The sequence below is a fragment of the Colias philodice genome, chromosome 10 (genome assembly GCF_061535455.1).
Source record: "Colias philodice isolate Cphi_HAF_F1 chromosome 10, ilColPhil1 Martin Lab GWU primary, whole genome shotgun sequence".
In the NCBI taxonomy this organism is placed as follows: Eukaryota; Metazoa; Arthropoda; class Insecta; order Lepidoptera; family Pieridae; genus Colias; species Colias philodice.
In genome coordinates this window covers 1241960-1265960 of record NC_143095.1, presented here as the reverse complement: position 1 = coordinate 1265960, position 24001 = coordinate 1241960, and the positions used below count along the sequence as shown (strand labels likewise).

General features: G+C 37.0%; 2 protein-coding genes and 1 long non-coding RNA gene across 3 annotated transcripts in view; 2 read left to right on the top strand and 1 right to left on the bottom strand.

Moving 5' to 3' along the window:
- Positions 1–24001, top strand: part of LOC149485003 (uncharacterized) — a 126006-nt gene that overhangs the window by 26994 nt on the left and 75011 nt on the right. The gene's annotated exons all lie outside the window — the stretch shown is intronic.
- Positions 5907–14917, top strand: BckdhB (Branched chain keto acid dehydrogenase E1 subunit beta). The gene is made up of 8 exons (XM_089699695.1): positions 5907–6360; positions 7264–7400; positions 8608–8751; positions 9474–9629; positions 11258–11429; positions 12383–12528; positions 13893–13979; positions 14753–14917. Exons 1-8 carry the CDS (start codon positions 6237–6239, stop codon positions 14891–14893), a joined length of 1107 nt encoding a protein of 368 aa, XP_089555821.1. The 5' UTR covers positions 5907–6236; the 3' UTR covers positions 14894–14917.
- Positions 18964–22248, bottom strand: LOC149485007 (inner nuclear membrane protein Man1-like). The gene is made up of 2 exons (XM_089699694.1): positions 22121–22248; positions 18964–22039 (listed from the first exon to the last, which is right to left on the bottom strand). The coding sequence occupies exon 2, from the start codon at positions 22029–22031 to the stop codon at positions 19659–19661; it is 2373 nt and encodes a 790-aa protein (XP_089555820.1). The 5' UTR covers positions 22032–22039; positions 22121–22248; the 3' UTR covers positions 18964–19658.

Here is a 24001-nt window from a genome sequence, read left to right as displayed (position 1 = left end):
AAAGCCGTATCTTGAGGGCTGCTACAATGATGGCAGGCGGGAGCCGGTTCACGACCGATTCTGTGCAGGTAACTGCCAAAGCAACCGTGCCCAGACAGAACCTGCACAAGCCGGTAACTGACCGACCCCCACCGCCTATCCACCCATTCCTTGAGCATCGGGCTGATTGCGTTCAAGGTCCAGGCCCCCACGCGGGACGAGTCCAGTTCTCGACGCCATCGGCGAAACACCGCGTCACGAGCTTCCTGTTTCCATCCTTGGAGCATTTCAGAGGGCAGGTTCTCGTCCCTCTCTCTTGCCTCAGTTCTGCGCCAATAAACTTGTGCCAGGGCAGCGGCTTCAAGATGCCAGGGAGCAGTTCCGGCAATGACACAAACCGCATCATAGGAGACGGTGCGATACGCCCTAGCAACTCTTATAGCTACTACTCGTTGGCACCGCCTCAGCACGATTGTGTTACGCGTCAACAGTTTGTCCGCCCATATCGGACACCCATACAGCGCTTGTGATCTTACCACTCCAGCGAAGAGTCGGCGACACCCCCAGCTCGGCCCTCCAATATTTGGCATAATGCGGCAAAGAGCCGCTGCCGTGGTGCCGAGCTTGGTGGCTAGTGCCGAAAAGTGGCCCTGGAATGTCCATCGCGGATCGAGCACCAAACCGAGATAGTTCAGTCTGGGCCCGATTCGGATGGGCACCCCGCTCACTACGATCTCTTCCCCGGGTGGTGGAGCTCTCCGGTGGCCGTGGAAGCATATAGCCTCAGATTTCTCGAGGGCTACTTTTAGCCCTAGGCTTTTGATTCGACCAACTACTTGTGCCACTCCTGCTGTAGCTCGAAGTCGCGCCTCCCTGAAATCCCGGCCCGTGGACACCACTAGGGTGTCATCAGCGTAGCAGATGGCGCTAACTCCTTGCGGCAGCCCTCCTCGTAGCACGTGGTTGTGCCCGATGTTCCACAGAAGAGGCCCCAGTACGGAGCCCTGTGGAACACCGTGTGCAACGCTATGGCTACCCCAACCATTTTGCCTTGGGAAGGCAATTTTGCGCCCGCAGAGATATGAGTGGACGATACGGCGGAGATACAACGGTAGCTGGTGTCGGGCGAGGCCATCTAATATTTTGTCCCAAGGCAGGGTATTGAATGCATTGGAAATATCTAAGGATACTGCCAGTGCAACCCCGCCTTGGGAGACGCATCCTTCGCAGATGTCACGAAGGCGGGCTATGGCATCCACTGTGGAGCGTCCCCGCCTAAAACCAAATTGCGCGTCCTGAAGGTCTGGTCCTATTCCTGTCAGGTGGGTCTGAATGCGGCTCGAGATAATGCGCTCGAAGAGCTTACCCGCTTCGTCGAGGAGGACGATCGGCCTATATGCTGATGGTGAGTCTGCCGGTTTGCCGCTCTTTTTTAGCAGGACTAGGCGCCCCATCTTCCAACGCTCCGGAAACCTCCCGCTCTTAAGGCATTCTGTTAATAAGTTACAGAAACGCTGCTCCAGTCCATACGACAGGGCGAGGGACAACACTTTACCGTGCACTCCATCTGGGCCCGGTGTGGTAGTCTTCCTTTTCAGACGGTCTACTGCGGCCTTCAGTTCGGCTAGGGACACGTCCGAAAAGGGTTCATCGCAGGTCAACTCTTCCTGTTCGATGCTTCCAACTCGACTCGCAAGGTCGGTTGCATTGAGACTACAACCTGGAAATAGGGTGGTCACTACCCTTTGGAGCAGCGATGGCTCCAATGTAGCTGTTAGCGGTGGTGCCCAAGGACGCAGCTTATTCATTACTAGCCTGTAGGGGCGTCCCCAGGGATCCAGGTTCAGCGTGTCTAGCAGTTCAGCCCAGGCTCTTTCCTTCGCAACCGCGATGGCATCTCTGAGAGCCTTTTTGGCGTTCTGATAATTGCTGTATCGTTCGGCCTCCTCCGCGGTAGAATAGTCAACGCGTCCCCTCCTTCGCCTATATTTGGTGTATCGGCGTCTGGCGGTCACACAAGCAGATCGGAGCCGCGCATGTTCCATCGACCACCAGTAGACTTTGTTTTGTGGGAGAAATTTTCTCAGTCTTGACATCGCGGCATCCGAGACTTGCGTCATTGTCTCAGCAAACCATTCCGTTTCGGCATCTACATTTATGGTATCGGGTTTCGGACACCACGCCCTGATTAAGGACGCTAGCTCTAGTAGGTGTCCATCCAGGCTCTTAAGAGACCACCTCGGATTGGTCTCGATAGTCGAAGAGGTATCGAGGTTTGTATTCCTCGTAGTACCTGTCGTAGGGAGAACCTCGAATCTGATATATTTATGATCAGATAAGGTCTCGACCTCCGACAGGACCCGCCAACCTTTGACACGACAGGCAAGAGAGGGGCTCGCGAAGGTCACGTCCACCACTGAGCCACCCAGCATGCGCACACACGTGTGTTCGGTGCCTTGATTCAGTGAGACCAGGTTTTGAGCCGCGAGCCATTCCACGAGGACATCTCCACGGGCATCTGAAGCTGAAGAGCCCCAAGCCACGGATTTAGCGTTCAGGTCTCCAGCAACGATGATTTTGTTAGGGCGACCCCATTGAATCAGGGTTCCCACTTCTCCCAAAAACGCTTCAAACTCAGGAAGAGTTTTATTCGGCGAGAAGTATGTTGCGATAACAACCGTGTCGATGAGCCTGACAGCTACGCATCCGTGACCCTTCATATGTGCGCGAATCGGAGGTGAACCTTCTGCTTGTGTCACCACTATGGCAGCCACTTCATCGAGGTCTCCAATCCAATTATCTCGCCCGCCGGGTACGGCGTAGGGTTCCGATAGTATTCCAAAATGTACTGACCACTGTGCCAGGCTCTGAATCAATAGGTCCTGAGCCCTGGCACAGTGGTTGAGGTTTGATTGCAGAAACTGTAGGGCCATGCTACACTGTAACGGTTTCTACAGTCTCCATAATATCTGTTCCTTCTGTCTGGGAGCCGGCAGTAGGTTTTATGGGCCTCCTTTTAGGCGCCTTGTCCGTTGAGCAGCCTGTGCCACCTAACTATCAAAGCTTCTACGTCAATTTAATGTAGAACGTTTTAAACCCCATTTTAATCGCATGATCTCTTTACTTCATTTTAATTTCTCTTTATTTGAATTGAGAACTTATTCTTAACTTATTTTGAAGTCCGTTGAAAATGACCTTGACTCGTGACAACTTGGAGAGATTTGTAAATTTAATCAACATCAATACAGTATTATTATCTGTGTCAATAGTAATATTAAACATCGGATGCCCTTTTCCCACTATAAACAAGCGAAACATGCCGGAGTCATCGGCCCTAGAGTTCGTGATCGAAAGTAAAAGTCCGCAGCTGCGCTGTTCACGAGACCATGTATTGCAAATATCGTATCCAAAGGTACCTTATAATACTAAGATAATTCATTAATTATTCTGTGGTATAAAAAGATAACAGGGTAAAGGATCAGTATTATGTGTTTTAATCCTAACACCTATGAATTATTCATCTTCAAGATGTATGTATGACTAGCTGTTCCGCGCGGTTTCACCCGCATTGCTTCGCTCCTGTTGGTCTTAGCGTGATGATATATAGCCTTCCTCGATAAATGGGCTATCTAACACCGAAAGAATTTTTCAAATTTGACCAGTAGTTTCTGAGATTAGCGCGTTCAAACAAACAAACTCTTCACCTTTACAATATTACTATAGATTAAAATGTAAAACACATCATTGTAGCAAAATATAAATTAGTGATGCAAATAGTAATTTGTAAATGTAGGATAACAAACTATTACAAATGCTAGCTATATCATACTAGCTGCCTAGTGTCCTGGTTTAGCCCGGGATGAAACTGATGGTAAATAAATGTTTAAACACTTTTTTTATTTAAAACGTTTACAGACAAACATTTTCACTATAATTTTCCAAGATAAATCATGTTGATATGTTATTGGTAGTTATTTACTTTGCAGAAAACACAGTAGGTATGTCTAGACTCTAGGCCAAATTAAAGTACCTATCCACTTTTAGCTGTTCCTGAAATAAGTTATATTATTCGACGGGCAACATTGAATTATTATCGTATCTATCAACGCAAATATCTTGAAAGATAATTAGAAAACCACGATTGATTCTGATATTTAAACTTTAATCAAAGCGGGAATCTCCGCTTGTTCTTTGATTAATCCCAAAATTTAACAATACACCCTGTGAACACACCCCACGAATTTTTCTACTTCATTAATTTCCATTGTTAATTAATTATTTGTTTACGATTTATATTATTTTAGTCATGTCGATTTTGTTCAATTTTGTTCTTTGGCATTTTTCCAATTTGCGAGAAGGTACAATAGAAAATACATTCAGGGTTGCAATTAAAAAGAAATAAACGTTATTAATAAAAATATTGATGTTGATTATTAATACATGATAGGTAGGTAGGTAGCATAGAGCTAGAAGATTTACTTATTTTAGCTAGTTTAACTATCTAACTACCCAAACACGGCTATTATTAGACATTTAGCACCTTTTCCTCTGAATTTGATAAAGATCCGCCTTGTGTTAAAATTGTGGTTAAAATCATCAATTCAAACAACCTCATTTATAAAAAGTACATTTTGACTATGTACTTTATAGTGATGTGCATGCCAGCCACCAATTCATGTTAAATTGAACGTAGCCAGTTTTTCAATATTCGAACTTGAGCATAGCCATAGCCGTCAGCAAATTACGGATAAAATTTTATTGTTTAGGGTGCACTCACACACATCAGTCACCGTCACGGCACGTCACCGGACAGGATTAAAAAAAAATATGTATCAATAGTTCTAGTATGACTCTGTACCCACACGACAGTCGCCGGCACGAAATCTATCAGTGACGTCCCCGGTCAGGCACGTCAAATAATCTTTCCATACATGTATCATACTTTTATCCCCACTCACCCGGTGCCGTCACGTCTCAGTTCAGTCAGCGTCGTGCTACCGTCAATTGCTACATGTTCTCTAGCGTGACACACGTCTAATCACTGACTAACCTGATGTATGTGTTCAATGATTCAGTCAAACCGGCGACGTGACTGACGGACAACATGACGGTGACTGGTGTTTGTGGATACGTACACAAACCGTCACCGATCAGTCATCGGTGACTTGACGGTGACTGATGTGTGTGAGTGCACCCTTAATGTTATGTCGACGTTTTTGGCGCGCAATTGACGTTGATGAGTTTACTGTAAATTTTTTATGAGAACGGAAGAAAATATTTTACTTTAACCTGCTGTATTGTACGTATATTATTTGGAAATTTGGAATATAGGTATATGTATATGGTTTATTGACTCCTTTTTTCACTTGAGACGGAAATCTCATATTTCTTTATTCGTAGATATTATATAATATGATACTGCGAAGATAGATGACCCTAATTGAAAAGAATGGACGTTTAATTACCAAAGTAAACATTAAACACCAATGCACAACAACAGTAGATACAAATCTATTTTCAACAAATTTATCTCTTATTTGGTCGATATTTTGAATAAAATCTATTCAGACAGCAGTAAGTTTTATGTTCCGTCGAGCCGCTTTCGGGGGCTCCAGCCCCCTATGCAAGTGGCTTTCTGTTAGCGTAGAGATACCTCTACAGCTTACGTCAATCTCATACATTCGTAGTCTATTCTATTGAACGCTACGCTAACAGAAAGCCACTTGCATAGGGGGGCTGGATATTGTGTATAAATCACTAGACATATAATATTCTCTTAAATTATTTATGTACTACATTTTTTTCAATCAATTCTATTTCTGTCTGTGCTCTACAGCGTTTGACATTCGATGACAGTGACAAATTCAAATTCTGAGTTCCGACTTCCGGCCGTAATGTCAATTGTCAAGTGTCAATTTGTAATTTTTTGCACGTTGTTTGAAAATTGATACTTTTTCTATATACATGCTGAAAACGTTCATGTTTAATTTAACTACCTTCTACAAAAATATATACATTTTCTCTAGTTTAGTTTACTATAATAATAGGTTTCCAAAATCATCCGAAAGCATACTATTGAATTACTACAAGAACTATGAAAAGAATATAATGTAAACAAATTTATTCCTTCGTCATTCATTATCAGCGGTTATCGGAACAAACGTTTGTTATAATTACAATTGCAGATAAGATGTTTTGTTTGAATTATTATTCTTTTAATGCTCCTAAACGACAGCCTGGAACACGATTTGTAGAAAATGGCGGGGTTTATTACGCAAAGAAGCGCTTCTTCACGGCATTTGTTAAAAAATGTGAACAATTTAATGAAGAGACTTTCTTCCCACTTTACATATTTCCCCGATGAACAAAAACCTATAGAAGGTAATTATTCTATTTCTTGTTTGTTTAATGTGACCTTATAAATTTCAGACAAGTTACATTTTACTTCAAATATTGTTCTGTATTGTGTCTTTACACACATAATATTAAACTCTGATTAAAAATTTATTTTTATAATATATTATGATATTACTGTAAATATAGTTACTGATATGTTAGCTGTTAGAATATTAGCATGATACTAATATAAACTTCAATAATAATAATTAGTTATGTGACTATTCTATGTCTTATTATGAAATTAACCAATATGTAAATAATTTGGTATAATTACATACATTTTTGTCATTTATAGGATAGTTTCTTATAATTCAATTTTATTATCAAAGATTGCAATACTTCCCTCCTAAAAAGCATGTGGATGTTTAACTTAGGTATTTTAACAAAATTGTTTTGTACATTCACTAGAACTTAGGGCTGCTTTTCAATCCTTGGTTAAAAACTTATTTGTCGAATAATATTAAACTATAATTTGAAAAAGGTATAATAATTGTCCGTATTTGTTAGTTTTAAGGTCATATTTTAATATTATGATTTATCTAGCTTCTGCCCACGACTTTGTACGTGCATCCCCGTTTTTCCTTGTTCCCGCAAGAATATTGGGAAATCCTTTCTTAGCAGATGCCTACGTCCTAACATCTACCTGCATGCCAAATTTCAGCCCGATACGTCCAGTGGTTTGGGCTGTGCATTGATAGATCACTTTATCAGTCACCTTTGAGTTTTATATATAGATACTTTATTGGAGGGGTAAGTTTTAAGCAATGATTGAAAAACGGCCCTTACAGTTACATCTTGAAAATAACTATTCCACATTCTAAGATAACCTATTTATTCTATGTATAGTCTATCTATAAAAATATTCCTTACTCACATACATTACAGGTGAGACAAGCAAAATGAACATGATGCAAGCCATTAACAATGCAATGGACATCACTCTTAAAACTGATCCTAGTGCCGTGCTTTTTGGAGAGGATGTAGCATTTGGTGGTGTGTTTAGGTGTGCGTTAGGACTACAGGTATGGAAACCAAATTAAACTCATGCATTCATTTATTTAATTAGACTTCTTCTAGAAGCACTTAATCATGATAGTTTTACCATTTACCACTGATTCATATAGCAGTTTCTACAAAGAAAAGCCAACAAGAAACTGCAGTTGCTCTTTTCAAATTATGTCAATTGCACGCCTCATAAGCGAAGCGTTGAGGTGGGTACTACTGTCACTTCGCGCAAAACATCTGATTTTTCAAACTTAAAATGTCTATATGTATCATACATTGCACTTGTAAGATAATACATACACACACATATTAAGAAAAAACACTATTTTTAACGTTCATGATATTTTTGATGTCATTTTTGTTATTTAAACTAGTTAAAAAACAGTTTAAAAAAGTTCTGTCTTGGACGTCCGTGTGTCTGTATGTGCGGATCCTTTTTCTTGTTAACACGATAGCGACCGAAATACTTTACTAATCGAGTCTTTTTTTTTCTCTTACGCTTGAGTATGCTCAGGAATAGAACCCTTTCATTTTTCAGGGTCTGATTCGATGTGGTTTAATTGTTATTAAATAAACAAAAATAATAATTAATAAATATTTATTAAAAAAAATTATGAGGCGTGCACTTTTGGATTTTCCAAATTATTTAATTTTATTTCTGTAAATGATATCATAAGAATGATGATGAACTGTAGATATAATATAGGAAATATTTATGCTATAGGAAATATAAAAGATAAAAGTATTAATATGGCTATAGTGTTGTACATTGTTTCATCAAATCTTTCCACTTTTTCACAAAGTAGTAAATACTGCATAGGGTTGATTTCTCACAGATGCAAAATTATGCAACTTCTTATTTATACTAGCTTCTGCCCACGACTTTGTACGTGCATCCCCGTTTTTCCCCGTTCCCACAAGAATTTCGGGAAATCTTTTCTTAGCGGATGCCTACGTCCTAACATCTACCTGTATGCCAAATTTCAGCCCGATACGTCCAGTGGTTTGGGCTGTGTGTTGATAGATCACTATATCAGTCACCTTTGAGTTTTATATATATAGATTTTTAAGTACAACATCTACATTACTTTATGTTTTGTTTTAAATACATCAATAATAAATAACATTAATAACAAACAATTCATTTTAAATATTATATTATATTCATTTTTCTTAAATTATTATTCTTAAAAGTATCTAATGAACATTTTCTTTCAATTTCAGGAGAAATATGGTAAAGATAGAGTATTTAACACCCCACTATGTGAGCAAGGCATCGCTGGCTTTGGTATCGGAATGGCTACAGCCGGAGCCACAGCAATTGCTGAAATACAGTTTGCTGATTATATTTTCCCAGCTTTTGATCAGGTATTTAATTATTTACAAGATTCTTTGTGTTTTCAGTCTAGTAATGGTATATTGTTTATCATAAAAATATATATTATATAAATCGTAAATAATTATCTACTGTCATTTGAAAGTATGTAGTTTAAATTGTGATTCTTTAGTTTGTAGCAATATTTTATATTCTGTTATTATCTAATAAATTGTGAATATTTTGAAATGCTAGAATGCATTGCATTGGTAAAATTATTTTTTTTACCTGACTGCAAAAGAAGGAGGGTTGTGTTTTTCAAGTGTATTTATATTTCTTTGATACGCCCTACAGCCCGAACCACTGGACGGATATTATTATAAAATTAACTTATGAGGTGTGTGTAATCATAACTATTACTACGTAAATAAGTCAGGTCTTTTGTTTTCATGATAATATGAATTCTTATTAATAGATTTTTTTTTGTACAGTGCAATACAGCATAATATTAGTGTGCATGTCTGTATTGTACTAAGTAAGTTTGTGGTCATTTGGGTCTTTTGTTTTCATGATAATATTAACCCATTGAGCCCCGAACGGCCAGATCCGGCCGCGACACAATAGATTTTCTATTGGGTCTGTGATTCCAGGGCCTGATGGATTAATTCTTGTTTATCGATTTTTTTGTACTGTTTATTACAGAGTGATATTTGTGTGTGAGTCTATCTCGAGCTTATGCGTGTCCGACTCGTACTTATTTGAGTGTATATCCCAGCTAGTGAACGAAGCGGCCAAGTGCCGCTACCGCTCGGGCGCGCAGTGGGCGTGCGGCGCGCTGACCGTGCGCGCGCCGTGCGGGGCCGTGGGACACGGCGGCCTGTACCACTCGCAGAGCCCCGAGGGGTACTTCGCGCACTCGCCCGGCCTTAAGGTACACACACACACAGATAAAACATATACGTTCAAATATGTACACATCGTATACAGACACATACGCACAAATTACACATATACGTTCTAAATTCTAATACACATCGTACACACATGCGCAGATAAAACATATACGTTCAAAAACAGATCGTACACAGACACATACGCACAAATTACACATATACGTTCTAATACACATCGAACACAGACACACAACAAATTACACATATACATTCTAATACACATCATACACACATGCACAGATAAAACATATACGTTCTAATACACATCGTACACACATGCACAGATAAAACATATACGTTCAAATACACATCGTACACACGTGATAAAAACACACACACATTTAGACAAAACATATACACACAAAACACGCACTCGTAGATACGTATTACGTATGCCATACGGTAGCATCAAGATGTACTTAAACACAATATTATACACATATTTTATTACAAACACTGATATACAAACGCGCCACACCTTTATTTTTTCCACCAACTAAACAAACAAGCGCATACACACACTCGCACGCTCGCGCGCACACACACACATATACCATACTAGATTTCCGCCCGCGGCTTCGCCCGCGTTTTCGCCCGCGTTTTCAAAGAAAAACCAGCATAGTTCCCGTTCGCGTGGGATTTCCGGGATAAAACCTATCCTATGTGTTAATCCAACTTACCTCTATATGTGTGCTTAATTTCATTGTAATCGGTTCAGTAGAATTTGCGTGTAAGAGTAACAAACACACACATACACATCTATTCTCACAAACTTTCGCATTTATAATATTAGTAGGAGTGCTTACACATACTGAAAACAAGTTCGCACACATTTCAAGAATGGCTGTGTAAAGAATTACCATTTGTTTATTTATTTATTTACAAAGGATAGCCAACAATTTAAATCGTTATTCCTCAAAATCTGTAATGAGCGATAAAAATATTTTCTATTATCTTCTTATTAAATGTATTTTATGTATAAAGTTTGAATGAATTATAATGAATTTAATTAGAATAAAATATTTGAGCACTTTGACGTTCAAAATATTATTATATTAAAATTATTATTATACATATAAAAAAATTAGTTTAAAATTATATTTTATTTTCAGTAAATTGACATATTGAATTTAACTTAATGTAATGTTGTATTTTCCTGTTATTGAAGGTGCAGTAGACCATATTGTATTTAATTGTAAGCTATGTAAAATACTATAGACTGTATCCATTGTTGGAAAATCATATAAATAAATAAATAAACAATATTATAGACCACTTGACTAATTCATTCACCATTCTGAAATAATAGTATTATTTTCTTATCTACACTAATATTATAAAGATGAAAACTTTGTTTATTTGTTTGATTGTAATGAATAGGCTCATAAACTACTGGACCGATTTTAAAAATTCTTTTCCATTCGAAAGCTACATTATCCACGAGTAATATAGGCTATATGTTATCACGCTAAGACCAACGCAGGCAGGCACAGCTAGTTTGTTGTAAAAGATAATTCATCACAAATCATGATTTTCTTTATAAAAAAAAATATGTAATTACTATTTATTTAGCTGTAAAATAAACATACATCTATAATATTTCCAGGTGGTAATTCCCCGTGGTCCCACATCAGCCAAGGGTCTATTACTATCCTGCTTACGAGATAGAGATCCGTGTATATTCCTCGAGCCCAAGATTCTGTATCGATCTGCTGCTGAGGACGTTCCAGTTGATAGCTATGAAATACCACTCGGTAAAGCACAGGTTTTGAGGGAAGGTATGTTTATTATCATTATTATAACATTTATATATTATGGTATTATCCTATGTATAAAATACTTGAGATGGTTTAGTTGCCGCTCAGTGCACTAAACAGCTTGTTTAATTTTTACTTTCTGAGGTTAGCCCGAACATACAGACAAACAGACTAAAACTATATTTTTGGATTCGGTAACAATTGTAGATCACGAATTCTTTAAAAAAATATTCAATATGTACGGTTTTATTATATGTATAGATAAAAAATTATAAACTATTTATTTACTTACCCCTATTAGAGAGAGCGAAAAAGATTTCGTTGTGTGTAGTTAAAACTTTTTAGTATAAACAAACAACAAAATTACACACTAGAATTAACAATAACCAATAATATTATTTTCTATTTCCATGTATTTAGTTATTCAAGCAATCAAATATCTTTTCTTTTCTATTCGATCTTGTTTGAACGCGGTAATCTCGGGAACTACTGGTCCGATTTGAAAAATTATTTTGGTTTTAGATAGCCCATTTATTGAGGAAGGCTATAGGGTATATATCATCACGCTAAGACTAACAGGAGCGGAGCTACGCGGGTAAAACAGCTAGTTTCCTATACAATTAATTTAAAAAAATACCATATCTACATAGGTGACGCAGCCACACTCATAGCGTGGGGTACCCAAGTGCATGTGATGCTCGAAGTGGCCCAAATCCTTTTTTATTCAATCTTCCCCATAACATACAAACGGCAGATCCTTAATCTTATATTGTATAAAAATGAATCGCAAAATGTGTTGGTAAGCGCATAACTCGAGAACGGCTGAACCGATTTCGATAATTCTTTTTTTTATTATATTCCTTGAAGTACGAGGATGGTTCTTATGTAGAGAAAACGTAAATATGTACCACGGGCGAAGCCGGGGCGGACCGCTAGTTTCCTATACAATTTATTAAAAAAAAAATACCATATAGGTGACGCAGCCACACTTATAGCCTGGGGTACCCAAGTGCACGTGATGCTCGAAGTGGCACAAATAGCAAAGGAAAAGCTCGGTGTGAACTGTGACGTCATTGATCTGATGTCCATACTGCCGTGGGACGAAGAGACTGTTTGTAATGTGAGTGAAAATGGCATAATAAAACTAGCGACTAAAAAAAATGTTGTGTGGTTTTATGAAACCACGGTAAAAGTGAAACTTAGGCACAAAATTATCGTATTTGTACGATAATTATCGTACGGTTTCGAACACTGCTTTATACTTACTCGGCAGCCGACCGTCACGCGACATGCGCTACACAGACCAAAAAGTTTGAGACGATGTTATAAAAGTTTCACTTTAAAAATTTAGGTACTAAACAAAATTAGATTGCTAAAAAAATTGAGCGACTGATGAGATAGTGTTACTAAAAAAATTGTGCGATTTATGAGATAGTGTTTTAATGACTTGAGCTGTGTGAATTTGAGCGATGAATATTGGTTGATAATAAAATACAGGTTGAGCGTACTAAACCTGAATTTGTGATATTAAAATTTTAACTAAGCTTCTCAATTACTAGTTCAGTTACTACTCTGTATAAATAAATCATATTATGCCAAATAATGAAAAATGCACGACGTAATGTTGACAATGGAAACAAATATTAGGTCGCTCAAATATTATGAAGTTGCTCATTTTGTATTTTAAGTAACTCAATGTTTGTAAGTCGCTGTTGTTTTCATATTTCATTACTCGCAGTCAGTCGCTCATTTAGTAATTATACAGTATACTGTATGTAGGTGTAGGTGTGTAGGTGACAAAAATAATAAATCAGGGTTATAACCCTGATTTATTATTTTTAAAACTTTAATTTACAGTCTCTCGTCTAAATACTACCCATTTTAAATTCACCTCTTTATTTTTGTGTTAAATGCATTTTTTTAAGTTTTTCTAGTTTAAGAGACAGAATACATCTCATACTAATATTATAAAGCTGAAGAGTTTGTTTGTCTGTTTGTTTGTTTGTTTGAACGCGCTAATCTCAGAAACTTCTGGTCCGATTTGAGAAATTCTTACGATGTTAGATGGCCCATTTATCGAGGAAGGCTATAGGCTATTTATCATCACGCTTAGACCAACAGGAGCGGAGCAATGCGGGTGAAACCGCGGAGCACAGCTAGTAATTACATAAGTTGTTTTTCCATGTCACTCAAATTCTGTACAAATATCTGCTCATAGTCCGTTGACTGATCGCAGATGTTATTAATAATTATAAAATTGGTTGTTTGTAAAGTAGGTTTACGATCGAGATGTTTACGTGATAACGTCTTATTGGTGGCAGCGCTCGAGATGAGACGGGAGATCGGTCCGTCTCTCTCTCGTTATACCTGCGATCGCGCTCGTGAGGTTTTGGTGTGACACAAGTTTCTGAACATGTCACCCGACTAAAACGATTTTAAAATGTCACTCAAATTGAAAATACAAGAATGAATAATGTTTCACAGTCGGTAAAGAAAACGGGGCGGTGTCTCATCGCACACGAGGCGCCTCTCACTTGCGGTTTTGGAGCGGAACTTGCTGCTACTATTCAGGTAAAACCAATCACAATAAAAGATAATAAATATTGTTTTGGAACTTAAAAGTGAAACTTCTTTGGCAAGATTCAAAGCAAAATCGTCGCCGTACTCCATGACGTGACGGTATTGCCATTGCGCTACCTTGAAATTTTACTCTCAATGCGCCAATATTAAGGTATTTCTTAACGGATATCCCTACATTTGGGAAATAAAAAAAATAAAGAAGTTTCTCTTCAAAAAAGATTTCATCAAAATCCGTCCAGTACTCTGCGCTAAAATCAGAAAAGGCAGAAAATTTTAATATTTTTTTTGGTCTATTACTTTCTTGAAGATGCTATTTTTTAGTTATTAAATATACATAATTTAACTCTACAGTTTTGTTAAACAGATGTATAGATATATTATAATATAAAAAAAGACGTGTGGCACTCGGGGACTGCCGCGGTAAAGCTATTGCATGCTATGCCTTCAAGCCACGCCTCCGTGCCCGTCGGAGTGGGGAGCGTGAGGTTTTTCGTTACTAAATTTCTGGATTCGGTCCGCGCGCTCAAGGCCCGCGATAGAAGCTATGCAATAGCTTAAAAAATAAAGTAGTTTCACTTTAAAAAAGGTTCATCAAAATCCGTCCAGTAGATACGCGTCTTTGCGTTAAAGTCAGAAAATTTTCTTTTTTTTTGTCTATTATTTTATTGAAGGGGCTATTTTTTAGTTATTAAATATACAGAATTGAACTCTTTTACAAAAATACATTTTAAATAAATAATAAGTTTATTCAAATCATCTTGCAGGAGGAATGTTTCCTACATCTCGAAGCGCCCGTTCGTCGCGAGGCGGGCTGGGACACGCCGTTCCCGCACGTGTTCGAGCCTTTCTACTTACCTGATAGAACGAGATGCTTGCAGGCCTTGAACGATCTGATCAACTATTAGTGGAAATAAATAAATAGATCTGTTTTCACTTGTTTTATTTAACCCTTGACCTAACCAGACTATTCTAAAACTTAATCATTAAAGAAAATGTGTTTGAACCTTCTACTTACCTGACAGAACGAGATGCTTGCAAGCCTTAAAGGATCTGATCAACTATTAGTGGAAATAAATAAATAGATCTGTTTACACTTGTTTTATTTAACCCTTGACCTAACCAGACTATTCTCAAACTTAATCATTAAAGAAAATATGTTTGAACCTTCTACTTACCTGATAGAACGAGATGCTTGCAGGCCTTGAAGGATCTGATCAACTATTAGTGGAAATAAATATGTAAATAGATCTGTTTACACTTGTTTTATTATTTACCCTTGACCTAACCAGATTTCTAAAAACCTAATCATTAAAGAAAATGTGTTTGAACCTTCTACTTACCAGATAGAACAAGATGCTTACAGGCCTTGAAGGATCTGATCAACTATTAGTGGAAATAAATAAATAGATCTGTTTATATAGTTCGTTTAGCTTTGATGGTAACCTATAGAAAACTGGAATTTCTATTACCCGAATCTTAAAACCCCGAAAACGGTTGGTTGAACTTTAAAAAACAGATGTAACAAAAATAATTATGATACTATTACTACGTACGTACTACCTACGTAGTAATAAGAGCTCAATGGTAACGAATGACATTTTAAAATTATTTTTTAATTTCCCTTAAGAATCAATTTCTAGATGCACTGAAACCAAATTTTTTGAATGTATTTTTTTTTGTCGTATTCTCATAATCCAGAAGTTATACCAGATTCTCAGAATACATTTTTTTGTTTCCCAGCGTACCATTTTCCAAATCCATACTAGGTATAATATGGGTCATTTTCAAAATATTTGTACGTCACGAAATTGTCAGTAAACTGTTTCGTTAGGAAATGTCAGGAAGTTGTAAAAGTAAGGCTGTATTCAGAATAAACTAATATTACATATAAAAAAGTAAGAAGTCACTAGTTAAAAAAATATATATTTTTAGTTACAAAATAATCAACAAACAATCAATTTTTATAATTCTCTGTTTGCTTTTCCTTTTCTTTTCTTCTATCATTAGCTTCTTTCCATTTTTGTCTTCGAGCTTCTTTTTCACTGTCATTAAGATCTGATATTTTTCTTTGTCTTTGTTTCACTTTCTCGAGGTGTTTTTTCCTTTTCTTTTCATATTTTTCAGGGTTTTGCTTTTTTAGTTTTTCAATGTATTTTTTTGCCGTTCGGCAACGGTTAGCGGCATTCTGAAACTAAAAAAAGCTGTTGGATATATGTATTTTGAATAAAAATAAAAACAAAAGTAAGCATCACTCGTGTGGGTGGAAAAGCGATCAACACTAAATGCAATAAGGCAAGCGCTATCCCATCAGAAACCACTTGTAAAATTGGAGGCCAAGACTCACTGATCCGCTTTCACTATAAAAAAGTTATCAGATCCCAGGAAAAGTCAAGTCCCTAAGCCCGACTTTACTAACCCTACATCATGGTTTAAAAAAGTATGGCCTGTAGTTACAAAAAAATAATCTTGAGAGATTTATTGTTTTTCTCCTTTATTTTTATTCGTTACATTAATTTAACACAGATTTTAATATCTTATTTTCATACTTTACACATGAGACCACAGCTTTACCGTCTACAATTTACTGACGTCAGTAAATGTCAAGAAATTGTTCGTCAGTAACATGTAAAAAATAACCTAAGGAATACTTTTACACAAAAAATAATCACATTTACCATTAGATTGAAAGTGTAATCTATTACTCTAGTCATAATTTAATTATATTACAATTGCGGTAGGTGAATTCTTCAAAATGTACTTACTTTTGTTGAGAATACGTCGTTAGGAAAATGTAACTAAATTTTTTGCACAGCACACTACAGGACTTCTTCCGTGTCTGGACGACGAACAAAATGGCGGCGCGTTAATGTGACCTTACTTTTCGTGACATGACCAGTGTTGCCAATGATTAGAGTTAGATTCCCCCTCTTTGTGATACAAGAAGTTGGTTAATTATGTCAATAAATCAGTGTCACGAAATTGTAACGATTGATAGGGACATTTTTATAATATGTCATTCTTCGTTTATTTAAGGTAATTTAAATAGTTTAATCTATCAGATATAACACTTCAAACATTGCTTTTTAATTATGATATAAAAAAATAGGAAGTTTCATACAAAAATTCTGATAAAAATATTGGTTTTCATTGTCGTCCACATAGGGGACAATAAAAAATGTATGGAGCTTTTTTTGTTACTTTATTTTCACATTAAATTTATGTAAGAATTTGAATCGCAATTCATTGCTTTTTATCAGAAATGATATGCAGTATGCTTAAGTTTAGTCTGTAAAACGTTAACAATGATTTATTTCAGTCGTAACCATATTTTTTTCGAAGATTTTTTAGGTGGACAAACATTTTGTAGCAATGTACAATTATTTTGAAAACGACTCATATTATAAATGCGAAAGTAACTCTGTCTGTCTGTCTGTTACTCAATCACGCCTCAAATACTGAACCAATTTGCATGAAATTTGGTATGGAGATATTTTGATATCCGAGAAAGGACATAGGCTACCTTTTATTGCGAAATATGTACCACGGGCGAAGCCGGGGCGGACCTCTAGTAAACTATAAATTACGATTAGCGCTTCGGAAGTGGCACGTTGAGACGTAGCCACATTTTATTTTAGTATCTCGCAGTCTTACTTTGACGCCTAAACGTGTGCACCTTATATTCCTTTTTCTATACTATACTAATATTATAAAGAGGAAAGGTTTGTATGTAGGTATGTATGGTTTTCACGCATAAACTACTGGTCCGATTTTGATGAAATTTGGCACAGACAATCTTTAGACCCTGAGAAAGAACATAGGCTGCCTTTTATTGCGAAATATGTACCACGGGCGAAGCCGGGGCGGACCGCTAGTATTTTATAATATCACTAGCTGCTCCGCGCGGTTTCACCCCCGTGGCTCCACCCCTGTTGGTCGTGGCGTGATGATATATAGCCTATAACCTTCCTCGATAAATGGGCTATCTAACACCGAAAGAATTTTTCAAATCGGACCAGTAGTTCCCGAGATTAGCGCGTTCAAACAAACAAACAAACTCTTCAGCTTTATAATATTAGTATAGATTGGATCATTGCTACGAAAGCTTTCATTTAACACACGTTTTTATTAAATTCTTTAAGTCCGTGTCAAGTCCCCTAGAAGGCGCTAAATATGTGAAATATTTTTTTATTATAACTACATATACCTGTCTGTACATAGGTACTTTCTTCTTATCTGTTCTTTATGTGCCTCTATTTCTTTTGTGTGTGTAATAAAGAATCAATTACCTGTCCTACTAATATTATAAATGCAAAAGTTTGTGAGGATGGATGTGTGTGTATGTTTGTTACTCTTTCACGCAAATACCTACTACTGAACCGCGATTACAATGAAATTTAACACACGTATAGATGGTAACTTGGATTAACACAAACGATAGATTTTATACCAGAAATCCCACGGTTTTACTTTGAAAACGCGGGCGGAAAGCTAGTATAATATACTGTTACTGGTAACATACAATTCAAACTCGAGGATGTGATACATATGAGACTAGTGGTCCGCCCCGGCTTCGCCCGTGGTACATATTTCGCAATAAAAAGTAGCCTATGTCCTTTCTCGGGTATCAAAATATCTCCATACCAAATCTCATTCAAATTGGTTCAGTAGTTTAGGCGTGATTGAGTAACAGACAGACAGACAGACAGAGTTACTTTCGCATTTATAATATTAGTATGGATTATATTTTATTTATCAACTAGCTTTCCGCGCGCGATTTCGCCCACATTCTAGAAAACTGAACAAATTCAAACCTTCCTCAAAAAATAAAAGACCATTCTTATTTATTTAAAAAACCTAATGCGTTGCGTAGTTTTAAAGATCTAAACAAACATAAGGTCGGACAGACAGCGACAGCAACTTTGTTTATATATACTTAATCAAAGGGTAATTGGGATATGGAAAAAAAAACAACACATAATCTTATCATATTTTATTAAAAGTGAAAATCAATCCATAAAAATAACTACACTAAGGATTAGTAAGAGTACTTAAACAAAATAAAATATGTCAATCTTAGAAATTAACACAAATTATTGTTGTGCCATTGCTTTACACAATACACTTTATGGAGAATTAAGATAAGAACCCTATTAAGAAAATCAATTAGAAATATAAACTACCTATAAAACTACGACATTTTAAAACAATTTGTTCCAAAACAGTAAATTCAATCAACAAATGCAAGCCATTATGACTCATTTAACTTACATCATAAAAACTATTTTAACTTTGTGATGTCACATATTTACAACATGAACACGAAAAACAAATTTTACTTTCATATTTCTAAAATTTGGATAAGGCATTATTCTACATCTATAGACATTTAGGTCTTATTTGTAATTTACAATCTGAGAAATGCATATTATAGTTATGTAAACATTACAATCAGGGCTAATTATTGTGCACATATTTTATTATGAATCAAACTAAACAATAAAAGGTAATCGGCGATTCAATGAGACCGCACTAAAGAGAGTGCTTTAATGAATACAACAGCCATACCCGAGAAAAATTAGTTTAAGGCATTAAAAAATAAAAATAAATAATCTGTTAAATGTCAGGACAATCAATGTCAAGAGTTAAGTCACAAATTAATATAAAATTCAATTATTCATCCCAAGATCTTCGTTGTTGGCGCGACGGTTTCAGATAGGGGCCAGAAGACGGGGAGTTGGGGAATCTTTGCATGTATCTCTCCAAGCGCAGATATTTGACGGTTATGAGGCGTCCCTCGTACCACCAGCCGTGCAGGCTCTTATAGACCACGCCAGCGTCCGTCGGGCTCGCGCATTTCACGTAAACGCAGCAGGATGACTTCTCAATATCAATATGAAGAATGTTGCATCGGTCACACTTTTCCAGGATCACATCTTGGATGACGGTTCTTAAATTCGGATTGGTGTCGTTCTTCTCGAACATGCTACGGATTTTCAAGCAAGGGGTCGGTGAAACGGTCAGGTTGTTGACGGATCCTTCTTGAGTCTCAAAAGCTTGTCCTTGCCATGACGCACTGCGTTTGGGGCTATTGTGCGACGCTATCCATCTCCACACCCTGCAATCCTCTCCATCAACAGATTGAACCTCCATTCGCACCCTACTCTCATTTTTCTGAATGAACTTGACTGCAGCATCCCAAACTGAAGCCATTTTCTCTCTATTCTGGGGAGATATTAGTGTATCTCTCACATGGTCCACTGATATGTATGGCTCACCACTGTCTTCCGTCTCCTGAGATATAACATCAATGATCTGTTCTACCATGGAATAAATTTCTTCACTTTTCTTCTTTTGGTAGTTTAAATATAGTTTGTAGCATTTTTGTACTCCCAATACAACAACAGCCATGACTCCAATTATGATGAATGTAGAACCGGCTGAGTATAGCGTGTTGACAAATAAACATGACACAGGAGTAGATGGATCAGAGAGTGCTAAAGCGATACTGCCTTTGCTCCGTTGCTGTGCTACAACATCTGTGGTAGACAGAGGGCTGTAATCAACATCTTTACTATACAAATTCTTCAATTGAACAACATTAATTCCCCATCTAGGATTGTGTATCAGCAAAACTTGTAAGTTATTCAAATCCATGCGACATTGGCTTATATCAACAGCCTCCGCTCTTGCACTAGCAATATCAAGTATTTCCCTTTCAGTCATATATGGCATTACACCAGGCTTATTACATTTGTAGGCAGCTGCTCGAGTAGTTAATTCTGGATGTATGACCTTCAATAGATCCTTTGCATAGCTGACTTGTTCCTTGGGCACACAGTTAATACCAGGCCTGTTACCAGGGATGTTCAGTTGACATATTGGAATCACACTGTTTTGGTCGTCCACTACAGATGTTATATCATTTCTCTTAACCATGTACATAAAAAATAAGCAAAAAAAAAAAAGAGCAACCAGTGCAACCAGAGCGAGGGACACCATGTTATTCTTTAAGAATTTCTTATCATTGACTGCCTTGTAGTCTACAGCATCACCTCGAGATACTCCTGTTATATACGACCTGCGGGGCAATATTGTACTTCCGTTTGTTGTATCTCTGTCCAAATATGATGTTGTTTTCGGTGGGTCAGATTTGAGAGCTGACAATCGTCTTGTGAAATTGCTCAAATATGGGGATTCCGTCTCATCAACACTAGACAGTGAAGGCTGATAGTTGCTAGCTGAAGGTTGGAAAGTGCTCGCTGGTGGTTGATATGTACTTGTTGATGGTTGATAGTTACTTGCTGATGAATATGTTGATGCATAATTATTAATAGAAGACCTGTCTCCTAAAGTAGATGTCAATCCAAGCCGAGACCTTATTGAATTTAAATGATCAGACGATGAAAGTGAAGATGAATAGTTTGTAGAAAGGGAGGGACGAGAGAAAATAGATGATTTAGGTGGACTTGTAGATGTATCATGTGTCGGTAACGTGCTGGAAATATAGTCACTGGAGCGTGAGCTGCTACGGAACGGCGTTGAAGTTTTCTTATCAACATCAACATCACTGTCAGATCCGGTCTCATAATCATCCTGATCGTTGGCATAGGTGCGCGTTACACGGCGTGTAGTCACGGTTTCCACTTCTTCGTGTGTTCGCACAGGAGATTTTTCCTCTTCAGATTCGGAACCTTTGTCGGAACCACGCTTTATTGGCGAATCTTTTTTTACCGGCGTTCGTCTTCTACTCGTCACTGGCGGTAACATAGCACCACCAGTGGTCACTCGACGGTTCCGCTTTTCTTTAGCACTAGTTGTATCTAAATCTGACTCTTCACCACTAGAATAGCGCGCAAGAGAGCGCCTATTCTCCACTTTGCTGTCAACACTGTTTCGAGGCTTGCTTTTATTATCCAATACCATTTTTAACTTTTTGACCAAAGTTTTTTTCGTTGATGCCGTAATCGGCATAACCGGGAACCCATGCTCGGCTAGTTTTGTGCGAAGCTCTGCATCTGACATTGAATCAACTTGATCGGCCATTGTGAAATCTGCAAGAATAACAGGCGATTTTAGAACACTGAACTATACAATCACTTGTAAAATCTTTGTAGTAAATATTGTTTGTTAACCTTTCGTGTTTAATTCGGGCACATAAAATTACGTCAAGTATTACAAACTAAAAATTCACCGGCGCGTCATTCCACACGCGCTAAGAACGTCGTTACATTTATTAAAAAATGTTGCCAGTGACTTTAGCACAGACACAAGCACAGACGTTATTCATCATCGCATGTCGACCGGCGTTAAGTTGCCATGTGTTAAGTGGTAAAATTGTAATCATTTGTTTAAAACTTTTTAAAATTGTTAAAATGTATTTATTATTGCAATAAATTTTTTTATTTAAAAAATGAGCTATTGATTCGAGCGGCTCTCGTTTCCTGTTTTCAACTGTGGAGAGCTATTTATTTATTTATTGATTCAATACAAAAACGAGAATATGGTTAACAGGAACATAGGAGAGAAAAGGTTAATAATATTTGCTATATAAAATTTATAATAAGGTTTTAGTTTTTACAAAATAGAAACATTTCGTATTAATTTGATCCTGTATCCATAGGATAGTGAAGTTTTAGCAAGTAAAACAAATATGAAAAGTATCCATATTTGTTTTACGAGATCGAGGTTGTATCCTCTCGAAAAATTGTGAAACGTTATGCTACATTCACATAATCGCAAAAATCGCATCAATAGTAATAGCAAATGTACATATATAATATACATATGTGTAAATAGAGGACTATCGAGCTGCCTCAAGAGATTCGCGTATTTTTGTTACCGGAATCAAAGGAAAAAGGAACATGTAGTTCGCGTCAAAACTCGAATATTGTAACGAATGTTTCGTCGAGTCACGAAGCTCGCAGCGAACAGAACAAATAATCAATATTACTTGCTCTGTGGCTCTGTGGCGGACATAAATACGTAAATGAACCATAAAATATAATATACTGTTTACAATTTAACCAGCGTTCCCAACCGTACGATAATTATCGTACAAACACGATAATTTGGTGCCTACGTACGATGTACGATAGCATGTTATTATCGTACGCTGATTTTACGATAATTTCTATCAGGCAAAATTCGAGAATTTATATTAATTCACCCATACAAATATGAAATTTTGACGTGTTTCATATCGAACTTTCATGGGAACAGTGAAAATTTGTCAGATTGAATTTTAAACTTGGCGCGTTTATTGAACATAAAGTGGAAATGGAATCGGTTGAGGTCTGTAGTCTGTACCACGCGTAAAACCAAAGAGTATAATGAATATTAAGGCACGTAAAACGTTTGGGTTTCAGTGTCCCGTTGATTTGACAGAGGTAGTTAAACAAAGATTAACTATAGAGAACTTGCATACTTATCAATATTACAATTTATATGATTTATTTATTTATAATTGACTTTATTCTAAAAAGTACGATAATTTCGAACCAAAAACGCCTAATGTACGATAATTTTACGCCCCTGGTACGATAATCAGCTCACTTCAGGTTGCTAACACTGAATTTAACCCATTCTTTTTCTGAAGTTCAAACAATCAAACAAACTCTTGAGCTTAAAATATTAAGGATAGATTTACTTATCAGAACAAAATATATAAATATATTAACGCGACATTGACAAAAAGACTCTTCTTCTTTCTTTAGAAACACAAACAAAAAATTAAAATTTTGGCGGTAAAATAATGTGTTAATTTTTTTTCTTTCTTCACGGCAAGAAAATTGCAAGAAATGTAGTAAATTATTTGAATTTCCCTTGTTTTTTAGATAAACGAACGAATGATCATTAAAGACGGTTCTAGGAGCACTTTTTATTTTTATTTAAATTCTTAGAAATTTGCTTTCGTCATTCGTGAAACTTTAGAACATAGCGCAGCAGCAGGCGGTTAGTTTCGCCGAAAAGTTTTTAGGGAGTGGTATTTATTTAGCTTTCTTAAATTAAATTTA

Coding starts and splice junctions, on each gene's coding strand:
- BckdhB (XM_089699695.1), top strand. CDS start 6,237: ATGGCGGGGTTTATTACGCAAAGAAGCGCTTCTTCACGGCATTTGTTA. Junction 9,630..11,257: donor CGCACTCGCCCGGCCTTAAG/GTACACACACAC, acceptor TAATATTTCCAG/GTGGTAATTCCCCGTGGTCC. Junction 11,430..12,382: donor AGCACAGGTTTTGAGGGAAG/GTATGTTTATTA, acceptor AATACCATATAG/GTGACGCAGCCACACTTATA.
- LOC149485007 (XM_089699694.1), bottom strand. CDS start 22,031: ATGGCCGATCAAGTTGATTCAATGTCAGATGCAGAGCTTCGCACAAAA.